The 22,316-nt window shown below is 37.3% G+C and overlaps 2 protein-coding genes across 6 annotated transcripts in view; one reads left to right on the forward strand and one right to left on the reverse strand.

The window, feature by feature from the left end:
* LOC142334698 (uncharacterized) overlaps window positions 1–21,184 on the forward strand; it is a 32,892-nt gene extending 11,708 nt beyond the window's left edge. For all 3 annotated transcript variants that reach the window (XM_075382937.1, XM_075382938.1, XM_075382939.1), the window contains exons 2-7: window positions 335–615; window positions 10,765–11,255; window positions 12,299–12,538; window positions 14,823–15,019; window positions 16,802–16,989; window positions 21,024–21,184. In XM_075382937.1, coding sequence (XP_075239052.1) covers window positions 335–615; window positions 10,765–11,255; window positions 12,299–12,538; window positions 14,823–15,019; window positions 16,802–16,989; window positions 21,024–21,169 — 1,543 coding nt within the window. In that variant the 3' untranslated portion in view covers window positions 21,170–21,184. The remainder of the gene's footprint in view (window positions 1–334; window positions 616–10,764; window positions 11,256–12,298; window positions 12,539–14,822; window positions 15,020–16,801; window positions 16,990–21,023) is intronic.
* LOC142334699 (uncharacterized) lies at window positions 574–10,107 on the reverse strand. 3 transcript variants are annotated; one of them, XM_075382941.1, is made up of 5 exons: window positions 9,863–10,107; window positions 7,015–7,255; window positions 6,410–6,632; window positions 5,835–6,027; window positions 574–642 (listed from the first exon to the last, which is right to left on the reverse strand). In XM_075382941.1, the coding sequence occupies exons 1-5, from the start codon at window positions 9,993–9,995 to the stop codon at window positions 593–595; spliced, it is 840 nt and encodes a 279-aa protein (XP_075239056.1). In that variant the 5' UTR covers window positions 9,996–10,107; the 3' UTR covers window positions 574–592. The 3 variants fall into 3 exon arrangements, with proteins under 3 accessions (XP_075239056.1, XP_075239055.1, XP_075239057.1); XM_075382940.1 differs by lacking the exon at window positions 574–642 and adding an exon at window positions 801–1,109; XM_075382942.1 differs by lacking the exon at window positions 574–642 and adding an exon at window positions 1,047–1,118.
* Window positions 21,185–22,316: the final 1,132 nt, after the last annotated feature.

Here is a 22,316-nt window from a genome sequence, read left to right on the forward strand (position 1 = left end):
AAAATTTGAAGTGTGTTTATTTCTTTGGCTCGGAAAGTTTTCATCTGAGCATCTAAAGTTATTAGTTGCATTCGAAACCAAACAAAACTGATAATGGCAGAACTCAAATTGAGTTGTTTAAAATGTGTACTTGTTAATAGAACATCCGACCACCATATATAACATTTATAAATTTTAGGGGCGTGCTGAAAAGGTTGTATTGATCTGATGCTTTGCAAATACCGTGTATGTCGTGATGGATTCGGTAACCTATATATGATGGATAATTTTTTTTCTTAATTAATGATAATAGTAATATCAACTGCTTTTCTATATTTTCCTCTTTTTACTGCAGACGAGATCGCAACAGTGTAGTGATTCGGAAATCACTGGCTTTGGACGTAGAAGACACCGTATCTGTGGACAACCTGGGTGACCCTGTTGATGCTTCCTCATTCTCCACATCGGTCGAAGACCAAATAAGCCCCTCCTCACTAACCTCGGCTTCCAAGGGTCGCATGGAGAGGGGAAGGGGTCACTTGTTTAGGCCAGAATGGAATCAGGCAATGCCTCTTTGGTGTGACATTTGCGGGGATCCAATCATTAGTCTCCTCTACCAGGCCATCAGGTGCCAACGTAAGTAGTGCATTCCCGTCTTGGACTCTTTTGCGTTATTTAAACATTAAGTACTTATGAACATTTGTCTCGGACCCGTGTAATGACGCAAAATCTGCGTTTTCAGAAGTTTTGGCCGATTTGTATGCAACCGATAATTTTTTTACTGAAATTTTTTGAAATATTTTTTCACGGAAACAAGGAATTCAATATGAATTTTGATGGTTTAAATCAAAGAAATAATAACTAGCTGTCAGAAGATTCATGTACATAAATTTTTTTAAAATTTAATGGTTTTGAATATTTAACGATATTTAGTATTATCGTTGATTTGAGGATCAATTAAGTTTGAAATAGCTGCATGTCAGTTCATTATTAGCGAGATCGGCCTCCTATGCAATGCCAAGACAGACGTCTGTAAGTAGAGATGGAAGGGGCTATGCTATTGTTGTCTGATGTGCTCTTGCTCCATTCTATCCAGCTTTTCAGTGGTTGAAGACTGTCTTTCCAAAAATCTAATCACACTTTTACAACCAGTTACTTTCATCCATAAAGCCTTACTTGTATGATTCTTGTACTCTCAAATATGTACACCTCAAATGCTTCTTGTCCTGGCATTTTTTTTACAGCTGCGAAGCTTTACGCTGTGTAGCGCTGGTGATTGCCTTGTTTTTTTTTTGTTTCATCGGCCTACGCCAAGTTTTTGCTCTGAAATTTTACAAGCTTTACAAGTGCAGTTTTTGATCATTATTATGTGTCGTTCTTTGACTTCTTGTTTGTGAATAACCTTTTTCGTCTCACTTATCTTCACTAAATTGAGTTACAAGTTTTTTTTCAATCAAAATAAATCAGTAAGCGCAGTAGAAATTACAATTCGATTCTTGTAAGGACTGTTTAATTGATTTAAAGTCAATAGGCGACACTAAAATACAAGGCTGCTACTATAGAGGCTTGTCAATTGACTGAATTTACGTAATTTGATTTATTTTTTTATAGCTGCGAAGCTAAGCTGAGCGTAGCTATATTGCGGTGCTCTTGGTTTTTTTTACAATTCAAAGAATTTGAATTGTATTGGGGCGCTGTCCTTTTTACAATTCGAAGAATTTGAATTGTATTGGGGCGCTGTCTTTTTTTTAAGATCTGTTCACACATTTTCATGATTTTTGAAGTCAAGTTGGAGTAGTGATTTTGGTCATGCCGAAACAGGAAGTGAAGCGAAAAAGCGAGTGGTTTTGCGGCGTAAAATTTTTTCGCTGTAATTTTACTGTAAAATAGAGTGAGAAAACGGTGTTTGAAAAAAAATTCGCTTTCTCGCTAGTGGTTTTTTGTTCACATGCAGCAATTTCACTTTGATTTTTACAGTTTTTTCGATTTTTTGGATCGGATTTTTTTTCTAAATGGTTTTCGCAATCCATTCATATTACGTTCTTGGTCTAGTTTTCTGTTTAATCAATGAAAATTCTTTGAATTGTACGTCAGGACTTGTCCTGCTGTTTTTTTTAAGATCTGTTCACACATTTTCATGATTTTTGAAGTCAATGTGGAGTGGTGATTTTGGTCATGCCGAAACAGGAAATGGAGCAAAAAAGCAAGTAGTTTTACGACGTGATTTTTTTGCTCCAAATTTAAAGTAGAGTGAGAAAACGGTGTTTGAACAAAAATTCGCTTTCTCGCTAGTGGTTTTTTGTTCTCATGCGGAAATTTCACTCTGATTTTTATTGTTTTTTCGATTTTTGGATCGGATTTTTTTCTAAAGTTTTCCCAATCCATTCACAGCTCATTCTGGACCTAGTTTTTTGTTAGAATCAAATTTACATATCTCACTAGTGGTTTTTTGTTCTCCCTAGCAGCATTTTGACATTGATTTTCTGTTTTTTTTTGTTTTTTTCATCTAATTTTTTTAGAAATGATTTTCCCAATTCACTCATTGTCCGTTCTCGGTCTAGTTGTTTGTTAAGTCACTGAAAAATCTTTGAATTGCACGTCAGGACTTGTCCTGCTATGTTTTTTTGTTTCGTCGTCTGACGCTCTTTTTTCGTTTTACATTTGTTCACACAGCAAAACTGAGAAAGTCAAATTTTCTGAATGACTTCTTCCTCTCCCTAACGGCATTTTCGCGCGTGACGTCATTTCTCACTCGCTTTAGCGAAGTTTTTAGCGAAGTCTTTAGCATTTTTAGGTTATTTGCGTGATTAGATTTTGATCATACGTGATTTACCTCACTCAATAAAATGACTTTTGCACTTTAAAACTTAAGTTTAATTTGATTTTGTTTAAGGTCAAGGGATCTCCCATGTGCAGTAAAGTTCCCTAATAAGAGGCGTCTGTGGAATGAATTTTAACAAGCTTTATTAATTAATCTTTGAATGTCTTTTAGCCTAGTTTTTTTGAGCTGCGTCGATTTTTTTTTCAATTTAGATCTGTATCTGTTTCTATCTCTATTATATGGCACGCAGGTCTATTCTTTCGCAGCTATTCCGGCAATCTGCCGGCTTTGTTTTGATTTTTTAAATGTCCTGCTGTCACTTCGACACAACTTATCTGTGGAATTCTATATGACAAAGCTATATTCGGAAATCTGCTGGCTATGTTAATGCAATGGTTAGGCTTCTTTTCTCTTTAAAGTGATGTAGTTAGGAGGGGAAATTGTGGAAACGATTCATTTGCTCCAACTTTAGAACTGATGCTCTTGATTTTTTACATTAATCGGTCAAAAGGATATCGTTTTCACTCTCAATCGGTAGCTTTAAGGCCATTTGTCTGATAAGTGTTTGCTGGGGTTGACTGAACGCCCTAGAAAAAAGGTTTGCTCTCAGTTGATAAATTCTAAATTTTAAATATCTTTGCTATGAATGCCAATAGAGTGCGCCTAAACTTGGCCCCAAATTTGTTACACGGCTCTTTTGATTGGATCGTTTGTTCCTTATGGTGTCATAAAAATGACATTCCACTCTTACTCGTAGAATTTTGCAGAATATCAGCTTAAATTTCATCTTTAATGACCGTGAATCGATAGCTGCTATAGAATTTGAATTGTATCGGTGCGATGTCTTTTTTTAAAGATCTGCTCACATATTTTCATGATTTTTGAAGTAATGAAAATTGGAGTAGTGATTTTGGTCACGCCGAAACAGGAAGTGGGGCGAAAAAGCGATTGATTTTGCGGCGTGAAATTTTTTTGCGGTAATTTTAAAGTAGAGTGAGAAAACGGTGTTTGAACGAAAATTCGCTTTCTCGCTAGTGGTTTTTTGTTCACATGCGGCAATTTCACTTTGATTTTTACTTTTTTTCATTTTTTTACTCTTTTTTAAATGGTTTTCCCAATCCATCCATAGTTCATGCTCGGCCTAGTTTTTTGTTTGAACCAAATTTCTCTTTCTTGCTATTGGTTTTTTGTTCACATGTGGCATTTTGACATTGATTTTCAGTTTTTTTATATTTTTATCTGATTTTTTGAAAATGGGTTTTCCAAGTCACTCAGAGTCCGTTCTAGGTCTAGTTTTTGCTTAGTCAATGTAAATTCTTTGAATCGTACGTCAGGACTTGTCCTATTTTTTTTTTAATTCGTCGTCTCCATCAATGATTCTTGCGACATTGCTTCTTGGAATTGACCTTTTCAGTTTCAGTGAGTTCTACTGCTTTGCTGTTAAAATTTGTGCGCGCGACGTTATTTCTTGTGCTTTTAGGTCAAGTGCGTGACTTATCTCTTTCAAAAAAATGACTTTTGAACTCGCTTAATGAACTCGCTATATTTTTATTGCTCTCGATTGAAGTATGAAGCAATTATTAAATTTGTTGTTCTTTTTATGCAAATTTTTTGCTTGACCGTTTCGAATTTTCGTGTGACTTCACTCTGCGTCGTCTAAATTTCCTTTCTTTCACAAGTGTCAGGAGCTGAACTCAAGTGGCAGCCGTTCACTGCTAAAAGTCAAATGAAAAGCGACAAAATTGTTTTCATTTTGCTTTCGAATTTGATTAATGGTTATTATAGCTGCGAAGCTGTAAGCTGAGCGTAGCTATATTGCGGTGCTCTTGGTTTTTTTTGTTTCGTCGTCTGACGCTTTATTTTCGTTTTACATTTGTTCTAGAACATTCTGTCTCGTCACTGCTTAAATGGCTTTTTCGCGCTTGATTTCACGCTTTCTGCGTGACCTAAATTGCGGTTATTCAGAAACAGAATCTGTTCCTAAAACAAAGTTGATTGTAAGAAAACAACAGATTGTATGGTCCGACAGCCGAGTGGTTAAGGCGACTGGCTGTTAATCCGGAGATCGCCGGTTCGAGACGCGACAGGGAAAGTTTTTTTGCACCCAAAAACAACCTCCTTTGAAATAAACTTGTAAGTTTTATAGGCGGCGGCGATAACTATTATCAACTCACTTCTGTATCTTTTTCCATCTGTATTTTACGGCACGCAAGTCTATTTCGCAGCTATTCCGGCAATCTGCCGGCTATGTTAGTATTATATAATAACTTCTTATGACGTTATTTGAAGTCCCCCTCACTGAATTTAGTTGCATCCACACTGTCTGAAGCAGGATGCAATAGGTTTGAGCTCCCACTGGTTGTTCGAGACCAATTCTTTGGACGTGAGTCGGTTATGTTCCTCTTTTCTTTGGTTGTTTCAATTTCAAAGGATGTCTATCATGGCTCTTTTCCAGCAATCTACATGCTATGTTTGTTTCTTCACTTCTCACATCATGTGTTTTGTGATAAAAACTCTCACTCTCTTTTTTTGTTTAAAGTGGTTGTGCTGGGTACTTGACAATACTTTGCTACTGTCAATCTTTAATTAGACGTGCAATCATATAGTTCTTTGCTCTATGTTATTCCACTTAGTAATTGATAGCGGTCCGAAATATCAGCCAGAGTTACTTTAGTGGAGTCACGTAACCTTGCTTGAAACACGCTCTTCTCAAGTTTTAGAAAGCCTGAAAGCAGATTTCTTAAATCTGACTCCGCAAATAGGGAAATCTGGCGCTGCTGAGATCTTTCATTTTAAAACCTGCACGAGCGTGTTTCTAGTTGTGTAACTGTTATTGTTGCAACAAGAATTCAGTACCACATGGTTTTTATCGCCTATTTTTTATGTCGATAAGATTTTCAGAGGCAGTTCACACATCGTTTCAGTGTTATATTTAATCAGCATGTAATCCTATGACAATTTACTTCAAGATGAGCTGTATCAAAGCAGAGCAGAAAAAAAAGTTTAAGTGCATTTAACCAAAGTTGACATTCACCTATTTTTGAGCGACAGTGGTGAAGCCACCGGTTGATCTCGCTGTATAATTCATCATCAATTTCATATCCTGATAGTATGAGGTATTCGATTGAGAAGCCCACAGATATGTCCACTATTGATGGCTCATATCCAGTCAGAAATCTACCCTGCCGTGCACCTTGCAAGTTGTCACAGAGAATACTCAGACAGTCCTGTGAACAAAATGGTGTTACACAAAAAAGGGAGTTGAATTGAGTTTCCTAGATTAAGCTTTTTCTAATGCATATCAGAGAAAAACTCAATTGTGCAAACTCTCATCGAAAACAAAAGGCGTGTTTTGTTATTTTTGTCAAAAAAGATTCGCCATAAAACTTTCAGCCATTTTTGTGTGTGTTAAATTGCCTAATTTCCCTACAACTGGACTGAGAAAGCATGCATTTGAACTGTTGGGGTTAATGTAGCTATGATTAATTAGACCATGACTTTACACTTAGGTTTATCGAACTGTTTCTTTTCTGCTGGCTCTGATCGTCTATTTGATTGCTGCTATCTAGGATCTGTGTTATTGCTTTTTAAAAGATCTTTTGTACAAACTTTGAGCTGGTCTGTGCTTGTTGACATTTGTCTTGTCAAGTTTGGCTCATCTGACATTTCCGATGCCTGGTAGAACTGCTCTAAGCAATAGCGATTAATTTCTGGGTAGATGATGCTGGAGTCAATGTCCATTAAATCGTCTATCTTCGACCTCAAAAGCAGTTCGGTTAAGGTTCCAGTTTCTTTAGGGTACCATGAGCTTTGACAGTAGCTTGCAATGAATCTGAAAAGAGAAGTTAAAATCAATTGCACGATGCTTGTGAGCACTAAAATAAGTACAATTAGATGTGAGCATTCATTATGAGATACATTGTGGAAATGAGGAGTAGTGATTGTTCGGAAATGTTGCAAATGAAAGAGACAGCGAGCGCCTGATGTCGAGTATTTTTGCTGCCTTGACCGAATCAGTATTCGTTTGCGACAAGATCTTGTCTTCGCTTATCCTTTGAATTCCACCAAAGGTTTAGTTTCAAGTCTGTCTTCCATATTGTTAAAATTCTAAGATTGTTTTAATACCTATCAAATTAAATATAGTTGAGTTCGTGGCTATGGACAGGATTTGGTTTTGTAAATAATAAGAATATCTATTGCAATGTGTTACTTACTTCATAATGGTGCGTGGTTGTTGAATGTAGACACCACGGCAGTAGAGTTGAGGCATCGACTTGTAGTTAAGAAGTTGGAACAAGTTAGAGAACACAGGGGTGCCTTCCTGTGCCTCCAAACTCATGGTGCGAACATCTAGGCGACACTTTTTCCCGTTTCTGGAATTCACTCCTGACGCCGAGGAATTGTCTGATGTGATGTAAAAGTTTGATGCAATTTGTGTTTGTCTTAACAGGCAATCTAAACAATTTGCTACCTTTTGAAATAGGAACGAGATAGTAGCAAAGCTCAATTAAGACGACGTCTCAAGGACCGAGTCTCCAGGTATCATTAAGTCGATAATTAGACCAGAGCACAGTTTTAACAAATTAGAATATACAAATAACTAGAACGTCGTAAAGATTTAAATGAGCGTTGTACGTTAATTTTGCTCGTTTTAAAATCAATTTTACATGCTCAACAGAAGCGTGTGTCAACTATGTACTTTGATATTAGCTCTTGGTTTTTTCTTAGTGTCCCCGTGTCTGGTAGATTTTAGTTGTTTTCGAGTTATCAATAAGAATTGCTTGTTCTTGCGTATTCTAAATCCCTTTGATTTGAGTTACATTATGCGTTCACCCTTACGACTCAAACTGAAGTTAGACAACAGCAATTTTTCTCAGTGGAATATAGCAGCTGATCTTGTTCTATGAGCCGTCGAGGTTTAGTGACATCATACTGTGAAGTCAATGACTCGCGTGAAAAAATTTTGATAGTGTCCTGCTACACAAATTTGAAGAAGAGAGGAGGTAGAATAGTTTTTCGTTTGTATTGATGTTTCGAAGAACGCTAAATTCAAAACATTTTGGCAAGCGATTGAAAGTGTAGTTGATCAGTGGTTTTTAAAACAATTTTTGAGATTCCATTCAATTTTTTGGCTTATTAGATGGGTTCTCTTGGCTGTAATTTTTGGTAATGTTTGATTACTTTTTCATTTTTTAATCTCTTGTTGGTTTTATTGTTGACAATAAGTTCTAAATGGACTTATCGAGTTGACTGTGCAGATTCCAGTGACTCTCATTTGCGGTTTTAAACCGTTATCTGTCATTTTGGCCTGTTTTTAACAGGCATACATTTTCGTTTCTCTTGTTCTCAGCTCTGAGTTTTTGTTGCTGGTTTTTAATGTCAACCCTTTTTGTTTCCTGTTTTATTGGACCAATTCATGCCAATATCATGTACCTGCTTCATAGATGATTGAAGGTTTTCAAAAGCTACTATTAAGGTGCTCTCTTTCCAACGCTTCAAAGAATTACAATTCAAAAGAATTTTGAATTGTAACGAGGCGCTGTCTTAAGTTATGTTCGCACATTTTGGTGATGGTCACGTTTTTCTTTCTAAATAAGTCAGGACGTTCACGTTTGGTTTTGGACTTGCTCACTCGCTGTTTCAAATGAAGTGAAAATCCAATTTATTTTTTAGGTATAAAAGCAAAATCAAAAGAAACGGTATAAACCAATAAAGCCAGGGCTAAGACTGTCAAATTTACTTAGAAAATACTGCAATTTGTTTTTAGTATTAAGTTCACTGTTCTCCAAGTTAAAAGGCGAATCCACATTCAAGTTTTATATGTATCTAATCTATTGAAACTACAGATAAATTTAGAACACTTCTTCACATTAAGGAAAAAATAGTTTGTCAATGTTTTTCTTATTTGTTCTTACTACTTCAATCCCAAAACGGTCAGTGTGGCCAACGATGACTTTTTCCTGTCAATTTGTTAAATGTCCGGCAACGTTATTAAATTATAGTGAGCTCTTGTTTTTTTTTCATATGGTTTATCCTAGGATTTGGCCCTGTCGTTCTATTTAGACGAGTAGATTATTTCATTTAGCTTGGTCAAATTTTTGAATAAATTTTATAAAAATATTCCAATCAGGTTATTGGAATTTCTGTTATTGCGTCTCCTTCAGCTTTTGAGCAACGGATTTGTTACGCAATAGCTATGTTTTTATTTTGATCCTACTTTTTTGAATAGCCGTTAGTTAACATCTTTGGTACAATTTCTTGGTGTTTTTTAGTCTCTCAATGATCTGATTTTTTGACAATCTAGTCAACAAGGTCAGATGGGGTAGTAGGTTAATTTTTGTAATTTTTTTGAAAAATTTTCAGTTGAGTTTCGCTGGTTGGTTTCGAAGGTTTTAGCAGCTACGTTTTTGATTGTTTTGTTAACGCGGTTAAACGGGAGCAAATGAAGTATTGTTCTTCACGCTTGATTACCCTTTTTCAAAAACTCGTATAATAAAGGCGTGTCGAAGGTCCTCGTGGCAGAGCATTATTATTCCCTTGTTATTCAGTGCTAATTTGTATTTTGAGAGTGTGCGTGTGGGTGATCATTGGCGTGAGATGGGGTATCTTCTTAATTGTTCTCGAATGAAGTTTGAGCCAATTATTGTAAACGTGTGTTTCTCTTTTTAATGAAGATTTGCGCTTGACCGGTTTTGGCGTCTGTTCTAGAACATTTTTGACTTCTTTGCCGACTTTTTTTTCTTGAGTTCCTCTTTTTTCAGTGATCTCCTTTTTTCATTGCTCTCATGCTGTAATAAAGGGTGTTGCTAATATAAAAACGATTGTGTGCGAAAGAGAAGCAAAGCCTTTTTAGCTTGTTGGGCAAGGTTGCAGACGCCATCCTTGAGGTCAGGGTTGCAAACCCCTGTGGGGTCGTTTTCGCTCAAAATTAGTTTGCCTCCGCCTGTCGTTCGAGAGCAATTCATTCGACATTGGTTGATTTATGTTTTGCTTCTTGCCGATACCAACTTTTTCGTGATGTAACGCATGATGTTAATTTAATTGATCATGTGAGGTACTCACCAATTGCACAACACATCGGCAAACTCGGCAATGTTAGGAGCTCCATCGAATCCATGGCCGAATTTCTTTGCGAAAAAACTTCAGTTGACCTGCTGTAGTAATTCCATTGAATCAACAATTGTGGAAAAACCATATAGCTTGCAATGCTTAACTTATTTGTGGAGTTGCATAGTGGTGCTTTTAAAGGAAAACACCATATGGTGCATCATAAGCTATCGCATGTGAGACGGTTAAAATGGCGTGAATTTGTCCCGACGTATAAAAATAATAAAGCTTCTTAATTGTGCAACTATCTTTGTTTATTTGTCCTCCGTTTTAATTTTTTGTCGCTGCATATAATAATCCAAAGTCATGTGGATAATTGAAGCGGATGCATTTTTAAAAGAATGAAAAGCTGTTGAATGGAGTGCATAAGATTGACACCGCGCTCTGAAGATGAAAATCAATACGAGCGCCATAGTTTCAAAGTCATAGCACATATTTTTGTTTAAGGTGTTCTTTCAGAGCAAATGATGTCATAAAACAATAAAACAAAAAGAATTGGATCATTTCGGCCCCTAAGCTTAGCGGGTGCATATTTGCACCCCAAGCACATGTGCTATCTTTTATCATAATGCACACGTTTTGCAACGGGGGTTCCATAACGCTTTGGGGTGGGGGGATGACATGTAACACAATTTGAGCTGACAAAGAAAAACATGTATAATTGCACTTAATTTAGGCGCCTTATTCTTCAGAATAGCTCATTTGAGCGCGGACTTGTAGTTTAGATAAGCGTAATTGTGCGTGTTTGCTCAACACCTATTTGAAGCTGTTTCAAATATTGAAGAGTGTTTCTGGTTGTAATCTGTATTAATTTCGTTTTATGTCTTAATTACTTGCAGATTTTATATTTTATCCAGATTGTGGGTACCTGTGTCACGAAAGCTGCCGACCAGGAGTGGGTCTGGACTGTCCTTGGGAACTGGAACAACAAAGTCTTACAGACGAAGAACTTCAATTGAGTGTATCGGTCGGGTCTGAATCAGAAGAAGCCTCTGTCGTTGGAGATACTTATTCGTCCTCAGCTGTGAGCGAACACATCAACGAAGCCACTGAGAGGTCAACTAGTAGTATCAGTAATAGCTCACTTGTCACAACTACACATAGTAAATTGGAGCACGATTCTGAAACTATTAATAACCCTGCAGTTGCTAACCCTGTTGAGAGTCCACAAGAGGAATTCTACACGATCAAAGAAGCTTCAGCATACGAAGTGGAGTTGAAGCGACAGGGTATAGCAAAAGAGGGTCCTGTGTCAAGTGAAGCTACAGAGAGTGAAACTGGACCTAGAGAGAAACAGGTTCAGAAGTGGGCTATTCGACTACATCGATCGAACACTCTCCTCTCCAAGGTAATTAGCATATGCAAGTTTTTTTTTGGAGAGTGGATGTTTTTGTTTGAACTGTGTTTCAAATATGGTTGCAGAATTCTGCTCGAGTGCTTGTTCTAACCTTCTAATCTCAATTAGCCCAATTTGAAGCCCTTGAAACTCGACGTTTTTTGTCTCAGAACAGCTGAGAGAATTTTCACGCTAGTAAATTCACCTGCAACAAGCCTAAAACACATCGATGCACTAATTCGGCGGATTACTTATGAGAAAACTTTTAAAAAACGTCATTAAAGTATGTTCAACTTCTTCCGATTATTAATTGAATAAGTGTGTACCATAACTATTTCCAGCCAATCGGCAACAAAGATTGAAGAAACTGAAGGCATTAAATTTTCATTCCCAGTATTGCCAATTATGAAATTACTGATCAAGTTTCTGAGTTTGAAGTCAGTTAACGAATGAAAGTATGGCCTAATTTGGCCTATCGTCAATATTCACTGTCTAAAAGTTTTTCTCTATACTTGAATCTAGTACACACGTTAGAGGAGTTTCAGCATCAACCAAGTAAATAGCGAGATTGTTGTTGCCCAATTAGAACTAATGATCAACTCTTATGACAGATGTTAGTATACACTGCTGCTATATTCAGTAAACCATTTTTTAACTCATTGCAGATCCAAGGACTGGTTGGACTTTTGGCGTTGCATTGGAGACCGTTTGCAACCTAAATTAAGTTAATCAACGAGGCAACTTAAACCTTTTTACTCGCTAGTTAAAGGTGTAACTTGCACGTATCATTCTAAGTGCCTCAAATTAGAATTTTCTTAGCGATTGTCTGACTGATTAATAAAGAGCTGAAGGAACTATTCGGTCCCCCGTCTCAGTGCAAGACAATAATTGCGACCCAATAGCTTTTGAATGAAATCATTTGGGTGAAATTTGATAGAATTCGATTCATTCTCTTAGTATTTCGGAACTTACTTTGAGTATTCGTAACTTTTTTGTTGCAATTCAATTTGTATACTTGTTTATTTTTAAAAAGATAATCAAGCCTTTTATTTCAGAATTCGGCGGTGCAGAGACGAAGTAGCACGCTGCAGCAGAAGAAGTCTTCTCAACAATCGGATACATTAGTCGGCTCAGCTGCAGGTCCCAAATTGTCTGCAGATCCAATTGGAACTGATGCTGATTCAATCGTATCGCCCACCTCCCATAGCACACTGCCCTCCAAGCTCAAGTCTAAGGATCTGGAGAAAATGGTGGCAGATTATGCTAAACACAACCCACACTCAGATCTTAAAATAGTAGGTGTTATATTTAATTGCCATGGAACGAAGTTTTATTCTTTGGGTCATAAACATTCTTTTTGATAGGGCGATCAATTTTTTGTCTCAAGTCGTAGATAGGGTTTTACGCAGTAACTGCAAGGTGAGAATTTTTTTGGCTGTGGAAAACTTCGACTTACTTATCATCTTTAATATCACAAAAATAAGCTTTTGTTAAAGCATGGTTAAAAAGTTGAGAATATTGAGGTATTCATTTTTGAACAATAACTAACAAAAGCTGCAGTTTCTTTGCTCCCAAACATAATTTTTTTATAGCCGTGAAGCGATAGCCTGCTCGGTTTTTATTCACAAATCAAAGAATTTGAGTTGTAGTGGGGCGCTATTTCAAACGGAATTGAAGTGATGATTTTGGACACACTGAAACAGGAAGTGGAGCAAAGAAGAGAGCGGTTTTGCCGTGTTGATTTTTTCACTGAGAAGAGCAGGAACACGGTGTTTGGGAAAAATGCGCTTTCTCGATAGTGGTTTTTAGTCCATATGTGGCAATTTGACTTGGTTTTTTATTGAGCGGATTGCAGGTCAGGATTTTTGTTACGACCATGAGCTAACACAGCAGCAATAGGTTTACGGAGATTCCTAATCAAAATTTAGCATCTCAGCAATTAATAAAAAGAAATGTTTTTTGTCGTTTTTATAGCTGCGAAGCTGTAAGCTGAGCGTAGCTATATTGCGGTGCTCTTGGTTTTTTTGTTTCGTCGTCTGACGCTCTTTTTTCGTTTTACATTTGTTCACACAGCAACGCTGAAAAAGTCGAATTTTCTGAATGACTTCTTCCTCTCACTAACGGCATTTGCGCGCGTGACGTCATTTCTCACTCGCTTTAGCGAAAGTTTTTAGGTTATTTGCGTGATTAGATTTTGATCATACGTGACTTACCTCACTCAATAAAATGACTTTTGCACTTTAAAACTTTAAAAGTTTAATTTGAATTTGTTTAAGGTCAAAGGAACTCATATGTGCAGTAAAGGTCCCTAATAAGAGGCTTCTGTGGAATGAATCTTAACAAGCTTTATTAATTTATCGCTGAATGTTTTTTAGCCTAGTTTTTTGAGCGGCTTCGATTTTTTTCCAATTTAGATCTGTATCTGTTTCTATCTCTATTATATGGCACGCAGGTCTATTCTTTCGCAGCTATTCCGGCAATTTGCCGGCTATGTTTTAAAATCTTTTTTGAGCTATTTTCTGGCAATCTTCCAGCTATGTTTTAATTGCTCTCGAGGGAAGTTTGAAGCGATTATTGAAAAGGTGTTGGTGTGTGACGTCATTTAAAGCCCCCCTTTGTGAATTTAGTTTCTCTCTCGGACTGAAGCAAGCTGCAATAGATTCGAGCGCCCACTAGTTGTTCGAGAGCAATTCCTCCGACGTTAGTCGGTTATGTTAATGGATTAAAATGCTAAATGGTTACACTGATGAGAAATAAATTTTCAGCGTAACTGTCGTGAAGAATTCCGTTTTGCATGCCATGAGTATTTTTCAGAACTATTTTTTTTAATAAAATTAATCAAATGATTAATTTATTAATAGCCGGTTATACCGAAACGGCTGTTACATAAGCACTAGCTTTTTTTTCGTGTTATCTTTGTTCAATTTTCCTTTTTTAGCAACATCGCATGTTTCAGGATTGACTTCTGATTTTTCTCACCGTTTCATTGATTGAAACAGAATTCGTTGAAAATTTAACGCCATGAGTTTTAAATGCGGTCAAGGTCAATAGAGCAAGCCACAAGGTGACAACACAAACTGAATAGAGAGTAATCCGACAACATATTATGCTTATAATCATTTTAAGGACTTCAAATGTTCAGTCGGAATCTGTGTCGACGTCATGAGTTAGGTGTTCAATTGCTCTTGAACGAAGTTCATAGCAATTATTGTAAACGCGTGTGTCTTTATGCAAAATTTTCGTTGACAATTTTGACTTTTCGAGTGACTTTTTGCGTTTCGCATGATCTAAAATTCTCTCTCAGTCACAATTTCAAGCAGCTGAATTCAATTGGCGGCAATTTAATACTAAAAGTCAAATGAAAAGTGCGCCGAAACTGGTGCCATTTGTTACTTTAAATCTTAATAGGTATGTTAATCTCTAATGTGGTTATTTGAAGCCCACTATTGAACTTCTTAGTCCCATTTAGGCTCCCCTCCCCCCTCCGACCGAAGCAGGCTGCAATTGATTAGAGCTCCCACTAGTCGTTCGAGAGCAATTCTTCCGACGTTTAGTTGGTCATGTTTTTGATTGATGCAGGTGAAGAAACCCATGTCGAAGGAACTCTCGAAATCAAAAGAATCAATATTCAGCTCTTCGTCAAAGAAAAAGGACCAAGTTAATCAGCTAGAGTTCGAAGGCTTCCTTCATGTGACCATGTGTCTGCATAGACCAATCAGTGTTGCCAATGAAGTTGCTCTCGACTTCTCCTTAGAAAGTGTCGGCAAGAACATGAGGTACGTAATAATGTTGACTCCTTTTTTCAACACTAAATCGGTGTGACTTAAGAACGTGGTTTTCAACAGATTAGTGACTTGTGGAAATTAAACAAGGAATGGCACACGTGATTTGTTATGGGAATAATTTTTCACCAAAACAGGATAATAACCGATTGCAAAAGTGTCATTTTTGTGTCAATCTCTGTCGGACAGTGTGAGAAAGAAAATTAATCATGCGCTCCCACAGTTCCTGGCCTCAAAGAAAATACAATTCATCGGGGTTTTCTTTTGCTCCGTTGCCTATATAAACTTCAGTGGGCAGCAGAAGTGATTCGCAACAAAATGAACTTTCAGTAATGACTCAGAATAATTTCAGTAAATGCAATGTGTTGATTCTGAATTTCTTTGAATGAGAGAAGAAATTAGAATAATTTGCGATTTTCTATGTTCTGAGCAAACTACACTATGGATGTTCTTGAATCATCTTTGAATCAGAGCAAAATTCTGTTGAACATTTTGCTAGCCTGCATTAAAAAGAATGAATTTTACCTCACGCATGGCATCACGATCGGCAAGTTATCAAACTCCGAGGAGAAGCCGAGATTTTGGATAACGTTGAGACTTCTCATGATGTTTGTTAACAACTTTTCAAGGTTTTTCAATCAAATTGTTGCGATTACAACAGTTGTATTACTTAGCAGTTAATTAGACTATCTCTTTCCGCCACTCTTCATGCAGCAACAGTGGTGAGATAGGAGCGACGTAACAAGGTAGTTTAATCCCAAAGCTGAGTTTCAGCCTCTTCTTCAGATTGTTAAGTGCTCTCAAACAAAATTTCTACCAGTTATATTAGTCCTGTGGTCTTTTTAATGCGCTTTGTACCAGGCACGTGCTAAAAACTGTAACTTTAAGAAACACGAAGTGACAATGTTGATTATGGTTACATGACAAAATACTCAATGCCAAAATACTCAATGTGCCAAAATACCCAATGCCATTATACCCAATTTATTCCCTTTGATCTTTTCGTTCAATAATCCGATTACAAATTAGAACTCAAATTTACAAGCATGTTTTCTCGCAATTAAGTTGCTAATTTAATCCCATGTTTGGTTGTGATAGTTTCATATCAAGTCCCACGGGCCGCTAAGGCATGGCCATGGCCCGCGAGGCATGGCCAAACCCACTAACTAAATATTATGCTAAATAATCGTTCTGATAGTTTCGACGTTAGAATAAAATATTGGGTATCTTTTGGGTATTTTGTCACATTGGGTATTTTGGCATTGGGTATTTTGTCTTGAAACCGTTGACTATATAGATGTAATTCAATGTTTAGGAAATGGATGACTTTTTCACGGTAGCAAAAGAAGATTTGTGAAGCAAATCTCAAGAAAGTTTTAACTGTTGACAAGGAACAACAGTGGGCAAAGGGTAGCCCAGGCATATCGTGCCGAAGTAACTACAACTCAAGGGCCTTTTTTTGAAACACCACCAACACTGGCGTCAGTGAAGCAAGCTGATTAGTTTGCTTCTCTGACGTCCGGCCACAGCACCACCAACACTACACATTCAATATTAACTGAGGGCGGAACACCGCACACGCTTTTGCATTTGAGCATTTTTTTGTCAAAACCATTTGACTTTTTTTTCTCAAAAATGGGATAAACAGATAACGCCATTAAGTTCTCTAGGGCCTTACGCCTTACTAGACTAAAAATTACCAAAACACCTCATCCCCCCGTTAAATAAAAACAACCACAGCTGTAATTCGGTATCATTAAACGAACAATATTTCAGCTTTGAGAGGAGTAAGAGTGAGAATCGTACAACATTCTACTTACCGTATGGATCGGAACATGCAGTCAGGTGCAACAGCAGTGACTCTACCCTAAGAGTTATCAAGAAGCTGTTGGAGAAGTTCCACGTGGCCGATGACCCCAGAAAATATGTCCTGTTTGACGACACTACCAGTCCAGACGGATCAGGTTAGCCACCATTTGTCAATATAGAAAAGCAGGGAATTCATCTTTGTGTTATACAATTATTTATCAATAGCCGCAAAGCGATTGCTGGGGCTATTATTGGTCTTCTATTGATTGTTCTACAATTCACCGAATTGGAATTGTATTCGGGTGCTGTACGTTTACGACTCCAAGAGCGTATTTTTCGATAATTTATTGGAGTGTATTTAAAACCGGATGTAAAAGTCAATGCGTGAAAAACGTGCGGGTCAGACAGCTGAGCGAACGAATTGTTGAACATTGAGAAGCAAGAGGGGTGTTCTGTTCATGTCGTTTTTCAAAGCCGTTTTTAAGTTTAAACTGAATTTTTTCAGTCAAATGTGTTTCTCTCAATTACATAAACTAGTAATAGTGCTTTTAGGAGTTGTAGTCTATTAGTAGGAAGCATTTGTGACCTTCTGAAGCAAATCTAACAATTTTGGTAGTCTCTCAATTCAATTTTTAATTGCTCTTGAACGAAGTTCATAGCAATTATTGTAAACGTGTGTGTCTTTTTTATAGCTGCGAAGCTGTAAGCTGAGCGTAGCTATATTGCGGTGCTCTTGGTTTTTTACAATTCAAAGAATTTGAATTGTATTGGGGCGCTGTCTTTTTTTTTAAGATCTGTTCACACATTTTCATGATTTTTGAAGTCAAATTGGAGTAGTGATTTTGGTCACGCCGAAACAGGAAGTGGAGCGAAAAAGCGAGTGGTTTTGCGGCGTGAATTTTTTTCGCTCTAATTTTAAGGTAGAGTGAGAAAACGGTGTTTGAACAAAAATTCGGTTTCTCGGTAGTGGTTTTTTGTTCACATGTGGCAATTTCACTCTGATTTTTACTGTTTTTTTTTCGATTTTTTGGATCGGATTTTTTTCTAAATGGTTTACCCAATCCATTCACAGCTCATTCTAGGCCTATTTTTTTGTTTGACTTAAAATTTCATTTCTCGCTAGGGTTTTTTTTGCTCACATGCGGCATTTTGATATTGATTTTCTGTTTTTTTCTTATTTTTTGTTCTGATTTTTTTAAAATGGTTTTCTGAAATCACTCATAGCCCATTCTAGGTCTAGATTTTCTGTTTAGTCAATGAAAATTCTTTGAATTGTACGTCAGGACTTGTCCTGCTATGTTTTTTTATTTCGTCGTCTGACGCTTCATTTTCGTTTTACATTTGTTCTAGAACATTCTGTCTCGTCACTGCTTAGATGGCTTTTTCGCGCTTGATTTCACGCTTTCTGCGTGACCTAAATTGCGGTTATTCAGAAACAGAATCTGTTCCTAAAACAAATTTGATTGTAAGAAAACAGATAGTATGGTCCGACAGCCGAGTGGTTAAGGCGACTGGCTGTTTATCCGGAGATCGCCGGTTCGAGACGCGACAGGGAAACTTTTTTTGCACCCAAAAACAACCTCCTTTGAAATAAACTTTTAAAATAAGTTTTATAGGCGGCGGCGATAACTATTATCAACTCACTTCTGTATCTTTTTCCATCTGTTTTTTACGGCACGCAAGTCAATTTCGCAGCTATTCCGGCAATCTGCCGGCTATGTTTTTAATGCAAATTTTTCGCTTGACAATTTTGCGCTTTTCTTCTAGGACATTCTTTGACTTCTCAAGTGACTTTTTCACGCTTTCGTTCTTCATTTTTGAGTGATCTCTATTGCTCCGAAGTAAAGCTAATATAAAATCGGTTGCAGAATAGGAGAGTTTAGAGCTCTGTAGCGCAGTGGTTATTGCTTGTGGTTGTGGACCGGGAGGTCAGTGGTTCGAATCCCGGCGCGGGACAGGTTTTTTGCACATTGCCTCGCCTGTCGTTGAAGAGCAATTCTTCCGACATTTGTCGGTTTATGTTTGAGTTGTTTTTAATTGCTCTTGAACGAAGTTCATAGCAATTACTGTAAATGTGTGTCTTCAAAGTTTTCGCTTGACGGTTCTGACTTTTAGAGTGACTTTTACGCCCTTGACTTTCTGTGTTTCGCGTGATCTAAAAATCTCTCTCAGTCACAATTTCAAGCAGCTGAATTCAATTGGCGGCAATTTAATACTAAAAGTCAAATGAAAAGTGCGCCGAAACTGGTGCCATTTGTTACTTTAAATCTTAATAGGTATGTTAATCTCTAATGTGGTTATTTGAAGCCCACTATTGAACTTCTTAGTCCCATTTAGGCTCCCCTCCCCCCTCCGACCGAAGCAGGCTGCAATTGATTAGAGCTCCCACTAGTCGTTCGAGAGCAATTCTTCCGACGTTTAGTTGGTCATGTTTTTGATTGATGCAGGTGAAGAAACCCATGTCGAAGGAACTCTCGAAATCAAAAGAATCAATATTCAGCTCTTCGTCAAAGAAAAAGGACCAAGTTAATCAGCTAGAGTTCGAAGGCTTCCTTCATGTGACCATGTGTCTGCATAGACCAATCAGTGTTGCCAATGAAGTTGCTCTCGACTTCTCCTTAGAAAGTGTCGGCAAGAACATGAGGTACGTAATAATGTACGTGAAAATTGCGCCTAAACTGGTGCCATTTTTCACTTTAAATATTAATAGTGGTATATCTTAGCCTCTTATGTTGATATTTGAAGCCCACTATTGAACTTCTTAGTCCCATTTAGGCTATCCCTCCTCCCGACTGAAGCAGGTTGCAATTGATTAGAGCTCCTACTAGTCGTTCGAGAGCCATTCATCCCACTTGTTAATGGCTGACCTCATCTAATTAGCCGGTTATTATAGCAATCCTATTATCTATTTCTAATAGCCGCCTCAGCTTCTCAGCCGGCTTTTATAGCGCTCCTAATTTTTTTACCTCGTCGTACTAAAATTGTTTTTGCTTTACCTTAGTGCACGGCTTGTTCAAATTTTTGCGTGGAATCTTTTTGACTTCTCTAGGCTAGTTTCATTCTTCTCACATTCCGCGAAAAGTTTTTTAGACAGCAGTTGCTCAGCAAAGCAATTAAAATGAACAGAGTCAGTATAGGAAAAAAACAAATCAGAAATAGAAACGGGATAAAGCCCAATTTTAGATGCCCTTTACTCGAAGTTTGTTCTTAGTTACCGTCTCTGATGCTTATTGGTATTGATACTATGCTTTGTTTCACTACGAAACAGGAGTATGTTCAGCTCCAAAATGACATCAAAATAGTTCGCACTTTAAAATTGTTTGTGTGCAAAAATCATTTTTTTAAATTATTTTTCCTCTTTCAATTCCAATCTGGGTTATGGGAATCAACGGCTATTTTCCGACAATCTGCCGGGTAAGTGTTTTCATTCACGAAATTTTTCCTCGAATGAATTTTTCGTCGAATAAGTGTTTTCATTCAATTTCATTCGACGAAATTTTTCGTCGAATGAATTTTTTTTCCTTTTTTACTTTATTTCACAGCTGTTTGAAGCAACATTTTTGCGTAAAATTTTTTTTACTTTGTGCTATTTTTCTTCGCTTCTGCTCTAAGTGCTTATTAACAGCAGTTGCTCAGCAAAGCAATCTCAAATGAACGATGAGTAATAAATACGAAATCAGTAGTAGAACGGGATGAACTCATAAAGCCAAATTTTAGATGCCCGCTATTTGAACTTATCTTAGTAACCACCTCTATTGTTTGTTGGTTTTGATGCTAGCACCTGTATCCCCTCATAAGATACAAGAGTATTTCTAACTACCGAATGACATCAAAATGGTTTGCACTCTGAAAATATTTTTGTTCAAAAATGTTTTTTTTTTATTTTCTGTTCTTTAAATCCCACTCGGGTTATGGGTATCAGTGGTTGCAATTTTTTACGTGCAACGAAGAGTGTGGGTCATTTCATTGCTTTTCAATACCTATGTTTATGCATTTGAACATATTCGAGATATTTTAATACATTGATCGTCCTAAAAGTTATTTAATACTTTTAGCTGTATTTAACTTTGAGAAGTACTTTTAGAAGAACTTCTGAAAGTACCGTTAAATACTTTTAGAAGTATTTAACTGATATACTTCAGTAACATTTTAACTGCTATACTTCAGTAACATTTCTCTGTTTTTGTAGTAACGCGTCGTAAGGTGAAGGAAGATGAGAAGCCATTGTGTGTGGTGCTTCTAAGAGGGTCTACAACAGCAGATAGAACCAAACACTCCTTCGTTCTAGAGGAGAACGAACAGCCAGACATACAGGTAACAAAAATAAACATTTGATTAATAGCTCTCAAACAAAGTTTGTAGCTATTTTATTGGTCGTGTTCTGTGCAAGTTTTGTGTTTAATAGCCGCACAGCGATAGCTGGGGCTGTTATTGGCCTTCTCTTGGTTTTTTTTATTACAATTCAAAGAATTTGAATTGTATTGGGGCGCTGTCTTTTTTTTACAATTCAAAGAATTTGAATTGTATTGGGGCGCTGTTTTTTTTAAGATCTGTTCACAAATTTTCATGATTTTTGAAGTCAAATTGGAGTAGTGATTTTGGTCACGCCGAAACAGGAAGTGGAGCGAAAAAGCGAGTGGTTTTGCGGCGTGAAATTTTTTCGCTCCAAATTTAAAGTAGAGTGAGAAAACGGTGTTTGAACAAAAATTCGCTTTCTCGCTAGTGATTTTTTGTTCACATGCGGCAATTTCACTTTGATTTTTACTGTTTTTTCGATTTTTTAGATCGGATTTTTTTCTAAATGGTTTTTCCAATCCATTCATAGTCCGTTCTAGGTCTAGTTTTCTGTTTAGTCAATGAAAATTCTTTGAATTGTACGTCAGGACTTGTCCTGCTATGTTTTTTTATTTCGTCGTCATGATTTTTGTTACGACCATATGACGTCACAGCCACTTTAGTAGTAATAGGGTGAGCAAGGCTACCCGGGGGGGGGGGTGTAGACCCCATGTATTAAGATAGGGTATAGGAGTAATTTTTGAGAGAGGGTCTACACTAATGTATTAAGATAGGGTATAGGCGGCGTACATGTATTAAGATTAGTAATAGCGGCCGCCACGTATTAAGATTAGCGGCCGCCACGTATTAAGATTAGCGGCCGCCACGTATTAAGATTAGTTATAGCGGCCGCCACGTATTAAGATTAGGAATATCCTCCGCAATGTATTAAGATTGGGGATAAATCTAGGGGTGATCCAGGGGGTGAGTAGTAAGGTGGGAGCAGATCAGGGTGATTTTTCGGAGCCACTTGTCACGTGATTTTAGAGGTCATTTAGGGATTAGCAGTGAATTATACATGCAGCGCGCAGGGAATTGCACAGTCAGCGCGTACGTACAGGCGGGGAATTGTACAGGCAGCGCGCATTAACGGATATTTTCCCTCGCAGTAAACTTCATCATTTTTTGGTTTAACCACAGCAATGTA

This window comes from Convolutriloba macropyga, chromosome 2, assembly GCF_964194025.1.
Source record: "Convolutriloba macropyga chromosome 2, txConMacr16.3, whole genome shotgun sequence".
Lineage (NCBI taxonomy): Eukaryota > Metazoa > Xenacoelomorpha > Acoela > Convolutidae > Convolutriloba > Convolutriloba macropyga.

Coding starts and splice junctions, on each gene's coding strand:
- LOC142334699 (XM_075382940.1), bottom strand. CDS start 9,995: ATGGTTTTTCCACAATTGTTGATTCAATGGAATTACTACAGCAGGTCA. Junction 7,256..9,862: donor GCCGATGTGTTGTGCAATTG/GTGAGTACCTCA, acceptor CAAATTGTTTAG/ATTGCCTGTTAAGACAAACA. Junction 6,028..6,409: donor CAAGCACAGACCAGCTCAAA/GTTTGTACAAAA, acceptor TTTTGTTCACAG/GACTGTCTGAGTATTCTCTG.